General features: G+C 36.4%; 4 protein-coding genes, 1 long non-coding RNA gene and 1 pseudogene across 6 annotated transcripts; 4 read left to right on the forward strand and 2 right to left on the reverse strand.

Annotated features, from left to right (window-relative positions):
- Nucleotides 1-779: 779 nt before the first annotated feature.
- LOC103857250 lies at nucleotides 780-5,713 on the forward strand. The gene has a single exon (XM_033286393.1). The coding sequence runs from the start codon at nucleotides 4,035-4,037 to the stop codon at nucleotides 4,431-4,433; it is 399 nt and encodes a 132-aa protein (XP_033142284.1). The 5' UTR covers nucleotides 780-4,034; the 3' UTR covers nucleotides 4,434-5,713.
- Nucleotides 5,714-6,032: 319 nt separating this feature from the next.
- LOC103857203 (superoxide dismutase [Fe] 2, chloroplastic) lies at nucleotides 6,033-8,192 on the forward strand. 2 transcript variants are annotated; one of them, XM_009134382.3, is made up of 9 exons: nucleotides 6,033-6,296; nucleotides 6,385-6,422; nucleotides 6,591-6,662; nucleotides 6,883-7,071; nucleotides 7,159-7,330; nucleotides 7,419-7,537; nucleotides 7,624-7,650; nucleotides 7,746-7,769; nucleotides 7,843-8,192. In XM_009134382.3, exons 1-9 carry the CDS (start codon nucleotides 6,239-6,241, stop codon nucleotides 8,035-8,037), a joined length of 894 nt encoding a protein of 297 aa, XP_009132630.1. In that variant the 5' UTR covers nucleotides 6,033-6,238; the 3' UTR covers nucleotides 8,038-8,192. The 2 variants fall into 2 exon arrangements, with proteins under 2 accessions (XP_009132630.1, XP_009132629.1); XM_009134381.3 differs by having other exon boundaries at nucleotides 6,034-6,296; nucleotides 6,585-6,662.
- LOC117132413 lies at nucleotides 8,030-9,167 on the reverse strand. The gene is made up of 2 exons (XR_004455984.1): nucleotides 9,058-9,167; nucleotides 8,030-8,899 (listed from the first exon to the last, which is right to left on the reverse strand). It is a non-coding gene; the product is annotated as an uncharacterized LOC117132413 (long non-coding RNA).
- A 189-nt stretch (nucleotides 9,168-9,356) lies between these two features.
- LOC103857204 (probable LRR receptor-like serine/threonine-protein kinase At3g47570) lies at nucleotides 9,357-15,173 on the forward strand. The gene is made up of 7 exons (XM_033286392.1): nucleotides 9,357-12,066; nucleotides 12,341-13,976; nucleotides 14,101-14,313; nucleotides 14,391-14,508; nucleotides 14,590-14,616; nucleotides 14,712-14,735; nucleotides 14,809-15,173. The coding sequence occupies exons 1-2, from the start codon at nucleotides 9,414-9,416 to the stop codon at nucleotides 12,700-12,702; spliced, it is 3,015 nt and encodes a 1,004-aa protein (XP_033142283.1). The 5' UTR covers nucleotides 9,357-9,413; the 3' UTR covers nucleotides 12,703-13,976; nucleotides 14,101-14,313; nucleotides 14,391-14,508; nucleotides 14,590-14,616; nucleotides 14,712-14,735; nucleotides 14,809-15,173.
- LOC103857251 lies at nucleotides 14,107-15,177 on the forward strand (annotated as a pseudogene).
- A 2-nt stretch (nucleotides 15,178-15,179) lies between these two features.
- LOC103249151 (protein FRIGIDA) lies at nucleotides 15,180-17,357 on the reverse strand. Its single transcript, NM_001302075.1, has 3 exons — nucleotides 16,451-17,357; nucleotides 15,983-16,155; nucleotides 15,180-15,890 (listed from the first exon to the last, which is right to left on the reverse strand). Exons 1-3 carry the CDS (start codon nucleotides 17,355-17,357, stop codon nucleotides 15,180-15,182), a joined length of 1,791 nt encoding a protein of 596 aa, NP_001289004.1.
- Nucleotides 17,358-18,374: the final 1,017 nt, after the last annotated feature.

Genomic DNA, 18,374 nt, shown 5'->3' on the forward strand with positions numbered 1-18,374 from the left:
TATGGATACAAAACTAAGAATACATCACATACATTATATTTATGTGATATACAAATATTATTATTGTTTAATAAAGAGCTGACATACATTATGTGTATATTCATTCACTAGCAGGAACGACCCAACCCATTCTAAGACCCTAATCAAATTGAAAAAAAATGTGGCATTTTCTTACTAACAAAATTATAAATATTTTTGTAAAAACAATTAGCCAAAAAATTCCCATAAATTGTTTTGGGCCCTAAACCACTGGTTACTTTCCTTGTGCCCTGGCCCGGGTATGTTCACTAGGATGTTTCAGTGGAATTAATTGTAGAGAATACTGAATATATATGGATTTTTTTATAATATAGTGATACTCATGTACTTATGGAACATAATATTGGCTGTAAAAGAAGATGATGTTCAACTTGTGGTATTGAGAGAACAACAGAAAACAAGAAATGGACTGAGCGTTAATCCCATGTTATAAGATTAGTTATGCCTGATGCAACCAATTTAAAGGTATGATTAGGGGTGGGCGTTTGGATACCCATTCGGGTTCGGTTCAGATCTATTCAGGTTTCGGGTTTTCGGGGTCAAAGATTTCAGCCCCATTCGGATATTTTTAAGTTTTGGTTCGGGTTCGGTTTGGATCTTTGCGGGTTCGTTCGGGTTCGGATAACCCATTAAAATTATTTTTAAAATTTTAAAACTCATTATATACTTTAAATTTCTCAAAATCTATAAACAAAATATTATATTACATACAAATTTGAATAACATATGTCAAAATACCTAAACTTAACACATAATTGATTTGGTTTGAATATTTGGATAGATAATCAATAGATATTTTAAATAATTTTGATGTTTTGAGTATATTTTAGCTATTTTAGACATTTACTTTGATTATTAGTATATATTTTCAAGTATTTTGGACAATTTAAAAATATCTTATATATTTGGGATGTTCCTAATAGGCATTAAATCTAAAATATATTTATATAATAGGGGTACAAAAATCAATTTCGATACATTCAGAAATAGATTTGATTTGTATCAACTGGGTTTTTATTTAATTTCGAGATTTTTTTTTCAGAATTAGTATTATATTTCCAATTTTATTTATTTTAGGATTATGTTTTCAGTTTTTAAAAACTAAAACATAATAAAGTCTATCGTAATTAATTTTTTGTTTCATTAATCTAAATTTAAAATATCAGTGATTTAGTATTAGATTGAAATCCAGTTTTTAATATTACAAATACAATTAATGGAAAACTAAGTTATAGTTTATTTCTGATTTTAATTATATATAAATTAAATATTGTAATAAGGTTTATTTTCTTCAATTAGTTTGGTATATATATTTTTTAATTTGATATTAGATAAGATTTTCTTTAGTTATTATTCTAATCGCTTAAATGGTTGCTTATCCTTTGAATATTAATTTTTGTATTTCCATATTATATTATCTTGTATAGTCAGCCTCCCTCCCAACTCGCTAGACTCAATGTCAGTCAGTCATGTGTGATGATGGTGAGGTCATGTTATTTAAGCGGGACCGACGGGATATGTGTTGCCTCCGAGACTTAGGCATGTGTTTTGAGATTTTTCGATCGGGTAGTTTCTAGGACGTTTCTGTATCTACATGTTTTGTTGGCAACCGAAATCTTTTAACTGCCGTCAAACCTTGGCCAAACCGGCAAGACAGCCGATAATGCTTTGACGCATTCTTCTTCTATAAATATAAGACCAACCTATTTACTACTTGACATTTTCCATATGATTTTAGTTATAACTACTTCTCTCTACCTTCCGTCACATCTCCGTCTCATTCCTCTGTCATCTTCCTACTTGCATCACTGTTCACTTATTCGGTGTCTCACCATTTCATTAATCTGAATCTTTTGTACGTCGACATAACATTTGTACAACTTCTTTTTCAAAAAAAAAAACATTTATACGACCAAGTGAATGTTTTGTTTGCACAAAGCACAAGCATTGTGTATTTGTGTTCATAACTTGATTTGGATTCACTCTGATCACTCTATGTAAAACGTTTCAGGTTTTGGTATGGAGTATAGTGGAGGATGAAGCAGGTGGTCTGAAAATAAGGTGCATGTAGAAGGTGAGGGATTTTGGGTTCGGTGTTGAACTCATAAACAGGATCCAGAAGGTTGCTGAAGCCTCTGGTCATTAGCCTTCTCTCCATTTGGAAAGTCGTACTCAAGTTCGAGCTGAACTATCCACCTCTTCCACTGGTATGTCAACACAAAAACGAAAAAAAAAACAAAAGTGTAAGCTTTCAAGTTTCAATACATTTTGCAAGTAGCAGGTGCGTAAACTATCCACCTTTTTACGCTATCAAGCTTTTAAAACAAAAGTGTACACTTTCAACACATTTTTTTTTGACAAAACTTTCAACACATTTAAAAATGTTTTTTTGAAGCGTTTTGTAAGCAAGCTTCCAATTCAAGTTTTAAAGATGGAAACATACATCTGAGAAATCTTATATGCTACTTTGATTCATATAGTGATATATAAAATCTATATTTCTTTAGCTTTTAGATATTGATTTGAGTTTGGAATTAGATGAAAATTAAGTAAAAAAATATTAATTTAGAAAATCTTAATTGATAATAATGCTTAATATTTTTTTGTCAAAAGGTTTACTACAAATTTTTAATGATTTTAAGTCTAAAGACTAAGTGTATTTTTTAAAATCTTAATTTATTTAAATTGCTGTCTACTTTAATATATGCCACAATAAATATTAAATATCTAGTTTAAATATTTGAATAATGATTAAATAATTTTATTACAATGCAAGAACGAATCCTAATCTTATTTCCATAAGAAAATAAAATTTTGGCTTGAGTCGAATAAATTTACAAAAAGAAATTTGCTTTTCAACTTTCATTTAGTTCTCTTTATCATATGGCCAAATTAAATAATCAGGCCAATCAGACCAAATTATACATACAAGATAAAGAGAATGGATAAAAGGATTCCTATAAGATGAGGAAAGAAAATATATATTATAGTACAAAAGTGGTATATAATAAAAATTATATTTTGATATATTAATTTAGTTATGATTAGTAAGGACTGTAGCTTTATATTTTTTGATGTAGAATTTAATATGTAGATTTATTTGTTGTAGTTTTCATTGCTGTAGTTTTTTAAAACACTAATTTTTTGCTCTCGAAATAAAGTTCTCTATAGTCTACAGCCATTTTTAATTTTCTAGAGATTTTTTTGAAGTAGTTTTTTTAAAGAAAAGAAAACTTGATTGGTTGACATATATGACTCTGAACTAAATTTTGACTTTCTAAAGCATTTACGGCCACAGCCAATCACCATATTCAATGACTATTGAGAAATGCAACTCACTTGAAGCATGATTTTATTCTCAATATCTTTTGGAGATCACATAACTCTTATAGATATTATGGAAAAGTTAAAAAGAGTTTATGATAAATATCTAACTTACATGTTAAAATAATTATTAAATATTTTTTTTTCATAAAATTCCCGCGCAAGCATGAAGCATAATGTTATTTTCTATAAGAAAATAACTATACTGACATGAGACAAATCAATTTTTCAAAAATGTTTTATTTTTCCTTCTTCCATCTAGTTTTTTCTCATATGATCAATCAAAACAAATTACATACATTAATCAAACTAAATTACATGCATGATAAAATGACAAACCGAAGGGATAATCAGGTTCCTATAACATTAATAAAGAAAATATATATATAAAAAGAAAAATATATACTAGTGACCAAATACAATACATATATATATTAGGAAATAAAATAATATTATTGACCAATACCAAAGTAGAATAAAATATTTATCATAAAACTCAATATTTGACAGTTATGTTTCCAACAATTGATTAGAAGCCCTACACCATTTTTCTTATAAATTGAATCATATTGCATTACTTAATTTCATCAAGAATCAACTTACAAACAAATCATATCTTGGACATCTAAGTCTTCTCTTAATCATATCTGGAAACCCCAAGTATATTCATCATGTCGGTTAAGAATATGTTCTTTATTCTAGTGAGTATATGCATTGCCTCTTCCGTTAATGCTCAGTTACCGCAGTTTCCTTTTCCGCTTCCATTTCAACCAAGTCCTGGTATACCAGGATTTCCATTTCCATTTCCATTTCAACCAAGTCCCGGTGGTATGCCAGGAATTCCTGATATGAGAAAATGTTGGTCAACATTTATGGATATGCCTGGATGCTTTGCAGAGATCAGACAATCTATTATCACTGGAAAATTTGGTAGTATAGGTCCAGCTTGTTGTAAAGCTTTCTTAGATGCTGAAGCCAACTGCACACGCAATCTTCCATTCAACCCGTTTTTCCCTCCTATGGTAAAGGAACAATGCTCCCGAGCTGCTGATCCTCCAACAACATTGTAGGATTAAGTATTAGCTACGCGAAAGATTAATTACAAAAAAGAAGGCTGTGATCTAATAACAATATTGTTGCATTTCCTATGTTTGAGTCAACGAATAACAAAATCTTTAAGCATTTCATCTATTCTAGTAATATCTATTATTGAAGTTAAAGAATCAGACAAATAAAGCAACATATTTTGAGAAATGTATGAATCTCAAAACATGTCCAATGTTTGGTTGATGAATAAATCCTTGATCCTTTTATGTCACATTAATCATACATTATACATTTCGTAACTTTCGAAGTTGTTTATTTATATTAGATGCCAATACTTGTTTTTATGTCAAATGATTTTTAAAATAGTGACTAATACAAAATTAAGAATATTTATGCATATATACATATGCTTATTATTATTATATGATAAAGATCATACATACAATATGTATTTATTTGATATGATGGTTACTCAATGGTAATGATTGAAGAGAACATGGATCTTTTGTTGAATATAGATGAAAACTCTGTGATACCATAATCATTAAGGTCATTCATCCCTTGGATTCACCGGTTATGGAAAAAACGAAATGTCATCATGATCTTGGTTGGAAACAAAGATGATATTAGACTTGTGGTGTTGAGAGCACAAGAGGAAGCGAAACAGTTGACTGAGATAATTAATAGAGTATTTATGCCTGGTGCACAACCAATTTGGAGCGACAATGGACGATACCACGGCTGAATATAGGCAACTGCCAGTATTCATTCGCCGTGGGTTAATGCCTCGGCTTTGACTGGTGTTGCTTGGTTGTTGAGTGATCAGTCTGGTCAGGTTTTGTATCACAACAAAGAAGCATTCACTCTCACGAACTGCCATTTTTTGGTTACGATGAAGCCTACTTAGTTTGGCTGTTTGTGTTGCGAGATATTCACATCAGTCAAGTAAAATTTGTATCTAACGATATGACGGCTCACACTACGTTTTTTCTTCTTATTATGTTGGCTTTGTTCGCATATTATAATAGAAAGATAATGTTCTATTAATCGCTTACGTTATTCAACACATTTGTCTGTTTTCTACCTTCCGTCTTATTTTAGTTTCAAACTTCACACTTCTTTTGTTCAAATGGCTTCGAATGGAACAAGTCAAAGGTAATGGGTCGGCCTCCAGCCTCAGCTGTCAGCTGTGAGTCCGGATGGTCATTGAGTCGCCCAGCTCCAAGTCTTTTTTGTAGAGTCAGTGAGAATGTTGTTGCTGAAGAAGATGAGATTGTAAAATGGAGTTGGAGGATTACTCTGTTGATCCTGAAGAGCTGAGGCATAGGACAAGCGACGAGATCGTGACTTATAGGATATATAATGCAACTGCAACATCCAGCTCCTCAACGTGCTAAGCGGCGAGAATTCTCCACCTCTTGAGACTGAACTAGCAAACTAGACTTGATAGAGATATGATGTCAACTGGGTGGATTCTAGAGTCATAGATCTGGAAGATCCTTGCAGTGTCACCGGTCTCATCTGACTAGGTAAGCGCTCAGTTTGTGAATATTCCCCAAAGAAGACCCTCCTGTTGATGCCAAAGTCAATAATCCGTATAGTGATGATAAAACAAATTTGTATAAAATAGCCCATTGGTCACGGACGGGTGAACAAAAAATAAAGATCACTAACTAGAGATTACTCCATTATTTAAATTAAATTGCGCTAATAAAAGTCTGAGCATGGAATAAATTACAGTACGTAGCATAATAGCCTGAGATAAGAAGGTTCACTTATCCAGACAGAGAGGAGAAACCTCTGTATACTCGTTCCGGGCCATAAATCAATGATGATGACAACCACTTCCTCGTTGCTCTCGCCGTGCTCTCTGCTTCCTTCTCAAGGTTTCTCCTTTTCTATCTCTCTTATCTCTCCATCTCCCTCTCTCACTCACTATTAGTTTTTTTTTTTTTTTTTTTTTTTTTTTAACAGGGCCAAACCGGCAAACGCAATGGAAAAGACACGAAAAGGTTCTGTCTTTCAGCCTCTCTTGTTCTCCTAAATCAACTGTTAAATTCTATATGAATGGAGCTCTCGTTTCAGTAATAAGACAGACCAAGGAACCATGCATATGTAGTGTTCGATGAAATGCTTGACTGAATCTTGAACTTGTTTTTTATTTAATGGCGCAGAGACAGTTCTCGAGAAAGGTAGCTGTTTCTGGTGTTGTCAGAGCGGGATTTGAGCTTAAGCCACCTCCCTATCCTCTTGTACGTTTTTCGTTATCAAGACCCACCCAGCTTTTAGATTTTAATTTTGGTTGATAGATTATGCACATCATGTGGTAAAGAATACTGTATTAGTACAAATCTTTGAAGGTTCGCTTTAATATGGTAGTTATGATGATGAAATGTTATGAATGTTAAAAGTGCAACGAAGCGTGAAGGGGAGATGTTGCTCGCTCACTCTGTGTCTGTCTGTCTTTGGCAGGATGCTCTAGAACCGCATATGAGCCGGGAAACACTGGATTATCATTGGGGCAAGCATCACAAAACTTACGTTGAGAACCTGAACAAGCAAATCCTAGGCACAGATCTAGATGGATTGTCATTGGAAGAGGTTGTGCTACTTTCATATAACAGAGGCAATATGCTTCCTGTCTTCAATAATGCCGCACAGGTAAATAATGCCATATATCGGTTTTACCCGTTTCTTACCAAGGGGATTGGATGTGAACTAAGGTATATATGAGGAGGGGCTTTGCAGGCATGGAACCATGAGTTCTTCTGGGAGTCTATCCAACCCGGAGGTGGAGGAAAGCCAAGTGGAGATCTCCTCAGACTGATAGAGAGAGATTTTGGGTCTTTTGATGACTTTGTAGAAAGGTTCAAGGCAGCTGCATCCTCCAACTTTGGTTCTGGTTGGACTTGGCTTGCATGTGAGTGTTTCCAACTTATGCGTTCCCTTGCCACTATTAAAAAAAAATGCAAACCACCCCAACTTACTTAGGGGTTACACTGATGCAGACAAGGCGAACAGACTCGATGTTGCAAATGCAGTAAACCCGCTTCCAAAGGAGGAAGACAAGAAGCTTGTGATAGTAAAAACTCCCAATGCAGTGAATCCACTCGTGTGGGACTATTCTGTAAGTGTCTAAACTTTCCAAAAAATGCTGTTGTTAGGTATGTATTTTAATTTCCTCACACGTTTTATCCTTCTGTTTATATGCAGCCACTTCTCACCATTGATACATGGGAGGTATAACATAAGCTACTCATCTTTCACTATACGAATTTAACCTTGGTTTCTTGATCCCTGACTTAGTTTTCTTCTTGCCTCTTTCTGCAAAACAGCACGCTTACTATCTGGATTTTGAGGTACCTTCAAAATGTTCTCACAAATTACTGAAAGCAGAGGTTCTCAGTTCTCATGTTGTTGTGTTTTGCGCAGAACCGAAGAGTCGAATACATAAATACATTCATGGAAAAGCTTGTGTCATGGGAAACTGTAAGCACAAGGCTAGAATCTGCAATGGCTCGAGCAGCTCAAAGAGAACAAGAAGGATCTGATACAGAAGATGAAGAGAAACCAGATGAGGAAGAGCCAGAGGTTTACTTAGATGATGCATCTGAGGAGGTTGACTAAAAAAAACTGAGTATCAATGATAAACATTTAGCTTCTGAACGAAATGTCAATTACAGATCATAAGCTTTCTGCTTATTAATCCCTAAGCTTTAAATAAATTTTGTGGTTTCTTTGAAAAACAAAAACTGAATGTTACATATTCTACATTCCTCCTATATGGGTCTTGTGATAAGTTACGAAGAGTGGTTCAGCGGTTTTCTTCATCGTTGATCATGACACATGAGCTGCCACCACGAACGCCAACTCTCCAGCTTTGAGGAAAAGCTGCATCTGAAAGGGGCGGGTATTGATACAGAGTAAGTTCAAGGCTTTTGTTGACTAAGGCAGGCGTGGCATGGGAAACAAAGACGCTATCTCGATCAGAGGCTTCGGCGTTGAAGCTTCTCTCTTCTTTTGATCATCTGGGCGACAATGAATTATCTGCATCATCTATTATTTTTTTTGTTTGTAAACGTAATCGTTGTTTGGATCTTTCTATTTCATAAATCAAAGTGGGATTGAGTTTATCATAAGGATCTTGTTCATACAGAGAGAGATAGAGTGTCTGTAGATTTCCAGACAGAGACACTAGTGTCGTACAGATGATATCTTCTTATCTATTTAGTAAGTCCCAGTTAGATGATCGCAGCATTCATCTCCTTTTCAGCGCCAGCCTATAGTTGGGAGAAGAGGTTCTTATCTTTTTAGTTTTCTAATTGTTTTCACTTGCGTAACCCACCAGTTACTGATTTTTTTGCAGCCCATTGATGGAGAAGAAGCTTTAAACAGGAACGACGCTTATCGGTATTCATATTCTGGTGTACCTTTCTCATCAGCTAAAGGTCTTTATATTGATTGGTGCAAGGCGCCGGAAACAGGGTTGCTGGCTCCAGAGAGATTCACAAGAGATGAGAGATATGAGCGAGTGGACTTACAGAACGATCCAATTTATGTTTGTATCAAAGGGAAAGTTTAAAGAAGATTAAACGTCAAAAAAAAAAAAAAACACATCAAGAAACTGGAACAGGATTTTAGACTTACAGAACGATCCAAAAGCCTCATAACAATCCACGGATGACGCCCACCCGTTGTCGTATTCCTCTTAGCTTAATACTAATTCAATAAAAACAAAATTTATATACAAGTCCCGCCGTGTGGGGCGGGTAAATCTAACGACTACTCACCACCACTTCTCTTGGGTACTACTTGCTCTTATTAGCTTCAGATTTTTCATAATCGCTTGTCTTTTTATTCTTGACCTTATCTAATTTTCGAAAAGTCTTCTGTATTTGAATGGATCAATGTGAAAGATAATAGCCCCTAATAAACGTTTGGAAGATATTCATCATACGTTTTGCTCATCTCTTTGCACTCATTTCCTGCAAAATACGAGAAACATGAAACTCTTTATTTTCCTTTCTTTCAGTGTTCTCATGTTACTTGAAGCATTCGGGAATAGCCATGAAACTGATAAGCAAGCTTTACTCAAGTTCAAGTCTCAAGTTTCTGAGGAGAAAAAAGTTCTGCTGTCTTCATGGAACAATTCCTTCCCTCTCTGCAAATGGAAGGGGGTTACATGTGGCCGCAAACACAAGAGAGTTACTGGTTTGGACCTTGGAGGATTCCAATTGGGTGGAGTGATATCGCCATTTATTGGTAATCTTTCGTTTCTCACATCAATTAATTTTACTGATAACTCTTTTGGTGGAACTATCCCTCAAGAGCTGGGAAACTTGTTTAGACTTCAGCACTTGAATATGAGGTTCAATTTTCTGGGAGGAGGGATTCCAGAAAATCTGTTCAACTGTTCTAGATTGTTGGACCTTTCTTTATATTCAAATCATCTTGGACAAGGTCTTCCTTCAGAACTAGGATCATTGAGGAAGCTTGTTACTTTAAACCTTCGTGGAAACAATTTGAAAGGAAACCTCCCTGTATCTTTGGGAAACTTGACATCCCTAAGAGGACTTTCCTTTACAGAAAATAATCTGGAAGGAGAAATTCCTGATGCCATATCTAGATTGACTCAATTGGAGCTTTTTTTATTAGCAAGTAACCATTTCTCTGGTGTTTTTCCTCCTGCAATTTACAACTTGTCCTCACTTATGTATTTGAACATGTTCGGTAATGGTTTCTCTGGGAAACTGAGGCCTGATTTTGGTAATTTGCTACCAAACCTTCTAGAATTGTCTCTCGGAAGGAATTCTCTCACAGGAGCCATTCCATCAACACTTGCAAATATTTCAACTCTTCAATATTTGGGCATGGAGTTTAACAGTCTGACAGGAAGTATTTCTCCTGGCTTTGCAAAAATACAAGATCTGCAAGTACTATCCCTTGGTAAAAATTCTTTGGGAAATTTTTCAGCTGGAGATCTTGAATTTCTTGTTGCTTTGACTAACTGCACCCAACTGCAAAAGGTAGATGTGTCATTCAATAGGCTTGGGGGTGACTTGCCTGCCTCCATTGCCAATCTGTCAGTGAACCTCAACAAATTATATCTTCGAAACAATTCCATATCTGGAAGCATTCCTCATGGTATTGGAAATCTCATAGGCCTACAAACAATTTGGTTGTCCGAAAATCTATTGAAAGGACCAATCCCAACCTCTTTCGGAACACTTCCAAGATTGGTGGAATTAAGTATCCATGCAAATAGAATGTCAGGAGAGATACCATATTCTTTAGGCAACATCACTCAGTTAGAAAAACTCTATTTGGACAGCAATAGTTTTGAAGGAATCATTCCTCCAAGTCTTGGTAAGTGTAGCTATTTGCTTTATTTACGTATTGAGAACAATAAGCTGAATGGCATTATACCTCAAGAGATTATGAAAATTTCAACCCTTTTTTTCCTAAGCATGTCAAATAATTTATTTACTGGCTCTCTACCAGAAGATGTTGGACGACTTGAAAATCTTGGTAAGTTATATGTTGCTCATAATAAGCTATCAGGGAAACTCCCAGAGACTTTAGGAAAGTGTCTCTCACTGGAAAAACTTTATCTCCAAGGCAATTCTTTTGATGGAATCATTCCAGATATAAGTGGATTGGTGGGTATTAAGGAGGCTGATTTCTCAAGCAACAATCTCTCTGGAAGAATCCCTCAATATCTCGCAAACTTAAGCTCATTGGAATATCTCAATCTATCCTTCAACAGCTTCGAGGGTAATGTGCCAACAGAAGGAAAATTCAAAAATGCTACTATACTCTCGATAATTGGAAACAAAAATCTTTGTGGAGGCGTCTTGGAACTGCGACTAAAGCCATGTTTTACACAACCAGCAGGAAACTCAAGATCGAAACTTGTGATTGGGGTAAGCTTGGGAATATCTTTGCTTGTGCTTTTGTTCATAGCTTCAATTTCTCTTTGTTGGTTAAAAAGCAGAAAGAAGAAAAATACCAATGAAGCAACTCCTTCCACCTTGGGGTTTTTTCATGAAATGATAAGTTATGGAGATCTTCGAAATGCGACAGATGGCTTCTCTTCGAGTAATTGTATCGGGTCAGGCAGCTTTGGTACCGTGTTTAAAGCCTTTCTGCCTGCTGAGAACAAGGTTGTTGCTGTGAAAGTTCTAAACATGCAGAGACGCGGAGTAATGAAGAGCTTTATGGCAGAATGTGAATCCTTGAAAGACATTAGGCATCGTAATCTTGTGAAGCTGTTGACAGCTTGTTCGAGTATTGATTTCCAAGGAAATGATTTCAGAGCTTTAATCTATGAGTACATGCCACATGGAAGCTTGGATATGTGGCTGCACCCAGAGGAATCTGAAGAGATTTCTAGGCCCTCAAGAACATTGACACTTTTGGAAAGGCTTAACATAGCGATAGATGTGGCTTCTGTTTTGGAGTATCTTCATCTTAGATGCCATGAAGCTATTGCTCATTGCGATCTCAAACCAAGCAACGTTCTTCTAGACGATGATCTAACCGCCCATGTTAGCGACTTCGGTCTTGCTCGGATCCTTCTCAAATTCGACCAGGATGCCTTCATTAACCAACTTAGCTCGGCTGGAGTCAGAGGAAGCATCGGCTATGCGGCCCCAGGTAAAACTATCACACATATAATGTTTGAATGAAGAAAGCAAATACTCTTTTTGTTTCCAAAAATAAGTTTTCTATATATTTTTTTTTGTTCTGAAAAGACAAATTTTATATATCTTTAAGGTACGTTGATAGTTAGTAAAAAGTATATAGCAAAAGTAAATAACAAATTTCATTATAATCTTAATATATGTAAATACTCTAGAAAATTAATTCTTGCTGGAACGGAGAGAGTATATTTATTGCTCCAATCTTGTTTATATAACTAATGGTGCAGAATATGCAATGGGAGGAGAGATATCAGTACATGGAGATGCATATAGCTTTGGGATTGTCATTTTGGAAATGTTCAGTGGAAAACGACCAACCGATGAGATGTTCGGAGGAGACTTAACCCTCCTTAGCTGCATCAGGTCTGCATTGCCAGAGCAAGTTTTGGATGTGGCAGACGAATTGATTCTTCACAACGGTCTTAGAATCGGCTTCCCTGTTGCTGAGTGCTTGACGAAGGTTTTAGAAGTAGGACTTGGGTGTTCTGAAGAGTCTCCAGCAAACCGCTTGAGAATGAGTGAGGTTGTAAAAGAATTAATATCAATCAAGGAGAGGTTCTTCAAAGTCAGAAGAGGAGCTAGACATTGAAGTGTCGTCTTGTATCTATGCTTGCTCCTCTACAAACTTGAAAGACTTGTAGATGTATAATATTTCTTCATAATATGCTTTGTTGTGACATAATGCTACGGTATTAGCAGTCAAATTAAAAGATGAATGTTGGGTAACCAGTTTGATATGGAATTTATGGGAAAACATTATTTCTTTTGCAATTTGATATGTAATAGGACAAAACTTAGGTTCACCCCGTTAAATTCAACACTCATCTTATAACCAATCAAAATCTCAGCTAGAATATTAATAAAAATATTAACTTTAAAAAAAAAATCAAAAATAATTGGAAAAAAAAATGATGCCACTAACAAAATCCTAAATCTTAAACTTTAAACCCTAAATCATAAACCCAAACTTTAAACCCTAAATCCTAAACCAAACTCTAGATCATAAACCCTAAACCCTATACCCTAAACCCAAATCCTAAACCTAAACCCTAAACCCAAACCCTATATCATAAACCTGAATCTTAGATCCTAAACTCAAACCGTAAATCCTAAACCCAAAAGGTTTGAATTTGGATTTAAGGTTTAAAGTTTGGTTTAGGGTCTAGGATTTGGGTTTGGGTTTAAAGTTTACGGTTTGGATTTAGAGTCTAGGATTTGGATTTATAGTTTGGGTTTAGGGTTTAGGATTTGGGTTTATAGTATAAAGTTTGGGTTTAAGGTTTATTATCTGGGTTTAGGATTTATTATTTGAGTTTAGGGTATAGGATTTGGGTTTAGTATTTAGGGGAAAGATTTAAATTTAGGGTTTATAATTTAGGATTTAAGGTTTTGTTAGGCATCTTTCTTTTTTTCAACTATTTTAAAAAATTTATTTAAAATTTAATATTTCTTATTAGTTATATGGTGGCACTTTGATTGGTGGTAAGAGAGGTGGTGAATTTAAAGGTTCACCATAAGAGATGTTTACTAAGTTTTTGTCTTATGTAATACATGTTTACTAATTTTACATATCTATTTTTAAATTTTACTATATGGCTGGAAGACCAGAAATTTGGGAGCATTGCTGCATTTATATAGGAGGAAAATGGTTGAAAGGAAGTTTTGGTGTACAGTTGGGTACAGCTTCCAAAAAAACTTTACAACAATCAGGAGCTATGGTACCAATTTTACCAGTCAATACAGATTAAGTGATCCCTTCAAAACATCCTGGAATATTCTTCAATGTTGATAAACATTGGTTCACGAGAGACCAAAGCGGAGGTAGAAACGGCGGTAATTGATCATTCACAGAACGCAGAACATGTAAGGGATAGGAGAATAAATACACTCATCATAGACATGATATTAGGCTGGGAATTATGCAACATGAGAAGACTTAAGGAATTCAATAGATGTTGCTCACTCTGTGTCTGTCTGTCTTTGGTAGGATGCTCTAGAACCGCATATGAGCCGGGAAACACTGGATTATCATTGGGGCAAGCATCACAAAACTTACGTTGAGAACCTGGAGGTGGAGGAAAGCCAAGTGGAGATCTCCTCAGACTGATTGAGAGAGACTTTGGGTCTTTCAGTGACTTTGTAGAAAGGTTCAAGGCAGCTGCAGCCTCTAACTTTGGTTCAGGTTGGACTTGGCTTGCATGTGAGTGTTTTGAACCTATGCGTCCCCTTACCACTATAAAGAAAATGCAAACCACCCCAACTTATCCACTGATGCAGACTAGGCGAATAGACTTGACGTTGCAAATGCAGTAAACCCGCTTCCAAAGGAGGAAGACAAGAAGCTTGTGATATAAAAACTCCCAATGCAGTAAATCCACTCGTATGGGACTATTCTGTAAGTGTCTAACTTTCCAAAATGTAAATATAGCTATGGATTTTTATTTCCTTACACATTTTTCCATCTGTTTATATGCAGCCACTTCTCACCATTGATACATGGGAGGTATAACATAAGCTACTCATCTTTCACTATACGAATTTCACCTTGGTTTCTTGATCCCTGACTTAGTTTTCTTCTTGCCTCTTTCTGCAAAACAGCACGCTTACTATCTGGATTTTGAGGTACCTTCAAAATGTTCTCACAAATTACTGAAAGCAGAGGTTCTCAGTTCTCATGTTGTTGTGTTTTGCGCAGAACCGAAGAGTCGAATACATAAATACATTCATGGAAAAGCTTGTGTCATGGGAAACTGTAAGCACAAGGCTAGAATCTGCAATTGCTCGAGCAGTTCAAAGAGAACAAGAAGGAACTGAAACAGAAGATGAAGAGAATCCAGATGATGAAGAGCCAGAGGTTTACATAGATGATGCATCTGAGGAGGTTGACTAACAAAACTGAGAATCAATGATAAACACATTTAGCTTCTGAACGAAATATCAATTACAGATCCTAAGCTTTCTGCTTGTTAAGCCCTAAGCTTTAAATAAATTTTGTGGTTTCTTTGAAAAACAAAAACAATAAATTTTGTGGTTTCTTTGAAAAACAAAAACTGAATGTTACATATTCTACATTCCTCCAATGCGGTCTTGCGATAAGTTACGAGGGGTCCTGTGATTGGACAAAGCCAAGTGTCTTTCTACAGATGGTGAATGTCTGTATAGACGATATGGCATTTGATGTTGCCCATGAACTGGAGGAGGGTACTCTTGAGGACGTCTCTGTCCGTGAACCGGAGAATAAGAATTTGGAGGCAGATGATCATACGCATACACACTTCTTCCTAACCCACCAGGTGGAACCATATATTCAGGGGATCTCATAAGACCTGACCGATGAGGAAAACCTGATGATGGGCCGAGGTAACTACTGACAAGAGCTGATATTTCATCTGCATCTCCCTCTCTGTGACTAGGGAAGCTTCGGTGGTCGCGGTACATCGGAGAATAAGATGCGGCAGCTGTTGGTGGCATTTCCATTTCTGACAACCTTGGACGTTTCATCTGCTGGTTATACAATCTCTCGCTAATTGCCGCTTCCTCCCTTATGCTGATGGATCTCGCTTCCTCCATTCGACTGATGGATCTCGCTTCCTCCATTCGACTGATAGATCTCGCTTCCTCCATCTGTTTGTCGAGCTGAACAATGTCTTTCTCAAGCTTGGCCATTTGCTCTTTGATCTGCCACCCTGGTACTTCTTTCGCTGGGTCTAACTTGTGAGCTTCCAAACACTTCATCACTGATGATAACGCATCCAACTGCTTTTCGTTCGCAGTTTTCTGTTGAGAAAATAAAAAAGCAAACAACGATAAGAATCAGAACAGGAAAAAAGAGTTTATCAAGGTAAACAACGAGTAAAGAAGAGTCATACAGATGCCATGGGTGCTTGTGCTTGACGTTTCGCCCTCTCAAATGAATCCTTCCTCATCCTTAGGAAGGAAGTTAGAATTGAAGAAGGTGAAAACCTATCCTCCATCCCAAAGGTATAAACCAGCTCAAGAGCTTCAATATGCATTCCACGCTTGATACTTGAATCAACTATACCTATACGGCCAAAAGATTATTGTATTAAGATCCTTTTAGTAGACATTGCTCAAGGCTTATGTAGTATGCAACATAAAAGTCAAATGATTTGAACTTGCAATATCGAATGTGCAGCTTTACAACTTGTCATTGCATTCTAGAATGCCATGTTCTGTCCTATCTCATTGCATGGTACGTAAAATTCTACTCCCAAAATCATATAAACAACCAAACACAAAGATGAAAACTTGACTCTAACCCATTCCACAACAAAAGAAACCACCTTTGTAACGTACTCAAGAAAAGAACAAGGTACCTGACATCATAGGGACAAGAAACGGTGACCGTTTAAGAGCACCAACAATCTCATCAGTACCACTCTGCCTAATCAAATCCAACAAATCCATACTCTTAAAGCTCTCCGGAATCCCAAAACAAGCAACCAACAGAAGCAAACCCCTTGCGTCCATAGCCTCCGCTGCACCCAACCATCCTTCACCCACCAGCCTCTTCTTCCACGCAACAGCAGCCGCCTCCGCCTCATCTTTCACAGAACTAACCAAAAGCTTCTTCTTCTTCTCTCCCTCAGGATCAAACGTCAGAAGGTAACACTCCAGGATAAGAAGCGAAACCTTCCTCGCGGTGATCGCGGGCAAATCTTTGGCGAAGGCTTTGCGCCCTTGCAAGTAAAACTTCCCGATGCAGTCCAACACGAACTTCGCCGGGTCCTTGGCCAGCTTCAACGCTCCAGGAATCTCTTCGATTAGCTTGGCTCGCTCAGAGATGTTCACGAACATGTACCTTCGGAGCTCTTTGCTCCACATCGACTCGCAGAATCGCTCCGCTTCGGACTTCTCCTTGGGCGGCGATTGGCAAGCAATCGCCGTGGCTGTTTTGTTTTGCGGAGGAGGCGACGCGGCGGCGGTTTCGATGATGCCGTTAGTTTTGAGATTGGAGTCGATCGCGTTCCCGATGTAATCCATGTGGCTCTGCAGTTCGTCGTAGCGGCGTTTGAAGGCGTCGACTGCGGCTGCTAACGCGGTTAAGTCGACGATGGATTTCAAAAACTGAGGATCGTTAGATTGTTCGATCGTGGTTTCGATGTTTGTAGGCACGGTTTCGACAGTAGCCTGCGCTTCTCTCCGTTGGATCATCGCCGATGAAGGTTGCTCCTCCTCCCTTGTTGATGGAGCAGGGAGCAGAGAACCATTACGGACGGCCATTGGGGATTGCGGAAGAAGAAGATTGCAAAAACAGTTGTTGTGTTTAAATAAAGCCCTAGTTTATTCGTTCCTCCTCTCGTGACTGTTCAGAATATGGCCCTATTAATATCTTTTTGACTCGAAAGTAACCGAAGTCGATACTAAAATTTGTAGATAAAAAAATCTAAGTGACTGAGAAATTGCAACTTTTCAAGTCGTACTATGGAAAATTTATATACTTCATTCCAATTTTCCACACTCAAAAAAAAAAAAGAAACTTGAAGAACTGGAACCGTTATTAAGTTTATTTGAAAAAATCGTTATTAAGTTCGTTAGCAGTGTATCCTACGAATATGTTAGGAAACATCGTGTTAATACTATTTTTGTTTAATGTTTTTCTTAGCAACCTATTTTGATATTTTATGACTTACGTAACCAATAACGTTATTATGGAATCGTCGGTAATATTTTTCATAATTGGTAACATTATAATTATCCAACTTAAAAGGAAATCAAAAAGATTGATGTCGATATCAATGAAGTTAAAATGTTAACAAAATGTGCTGATTAGTAGACATTGATTAACCGCAAAATCGCAGAATAATTAATTAGTCGGAAAATAAAATTTAAGGGCTGAGAAATTGCAACTTTTCAAGTGGTACAATAGGAAAAATTATATATACTTCATTCTGTTTTTTCCACACACACAGAAAAATAAATAGAAACTCTCAATGGAGTTGAAAAATAGATTTGATGATCTAAGAAGCAGATTCCGAGAGTTCAAGATAACCTACATTTCTCGGGATCAAAATAGAACCGCGGATCACTTAGTTAGGACAATTTTTGTCGTCACAAAAAAAAAACAAGAATACCTGATTATGAAGTACCAATAATCTCATTAGAAATAAATAGACTAGCTCCGCCTAGTCTAAATTATGCTCAGGTACTTGCATAGTTTTATGTTTATCGATACTCAAAATGTGTGTTGAATTTACAAATATATGTATACTCCTACAATCATTCTTAACTATTCTTCCA

The sequence above is a fragment of the Brassica rapa genome, chromosome A03 (assembly GCF_000309985.2).
Source record: "Brassica rapa cultivar Chiifu-401-42 chromosome A03, CAAS_Brap_v3.01, whole genome shotgun sequence".
Taxonomy (NCBI): Eukaryota; Viridiplantae; Streptophyta; class Magnoliopsida; order Brassicales; family Brassicaceae; genus Brassica; species Brassica rapa.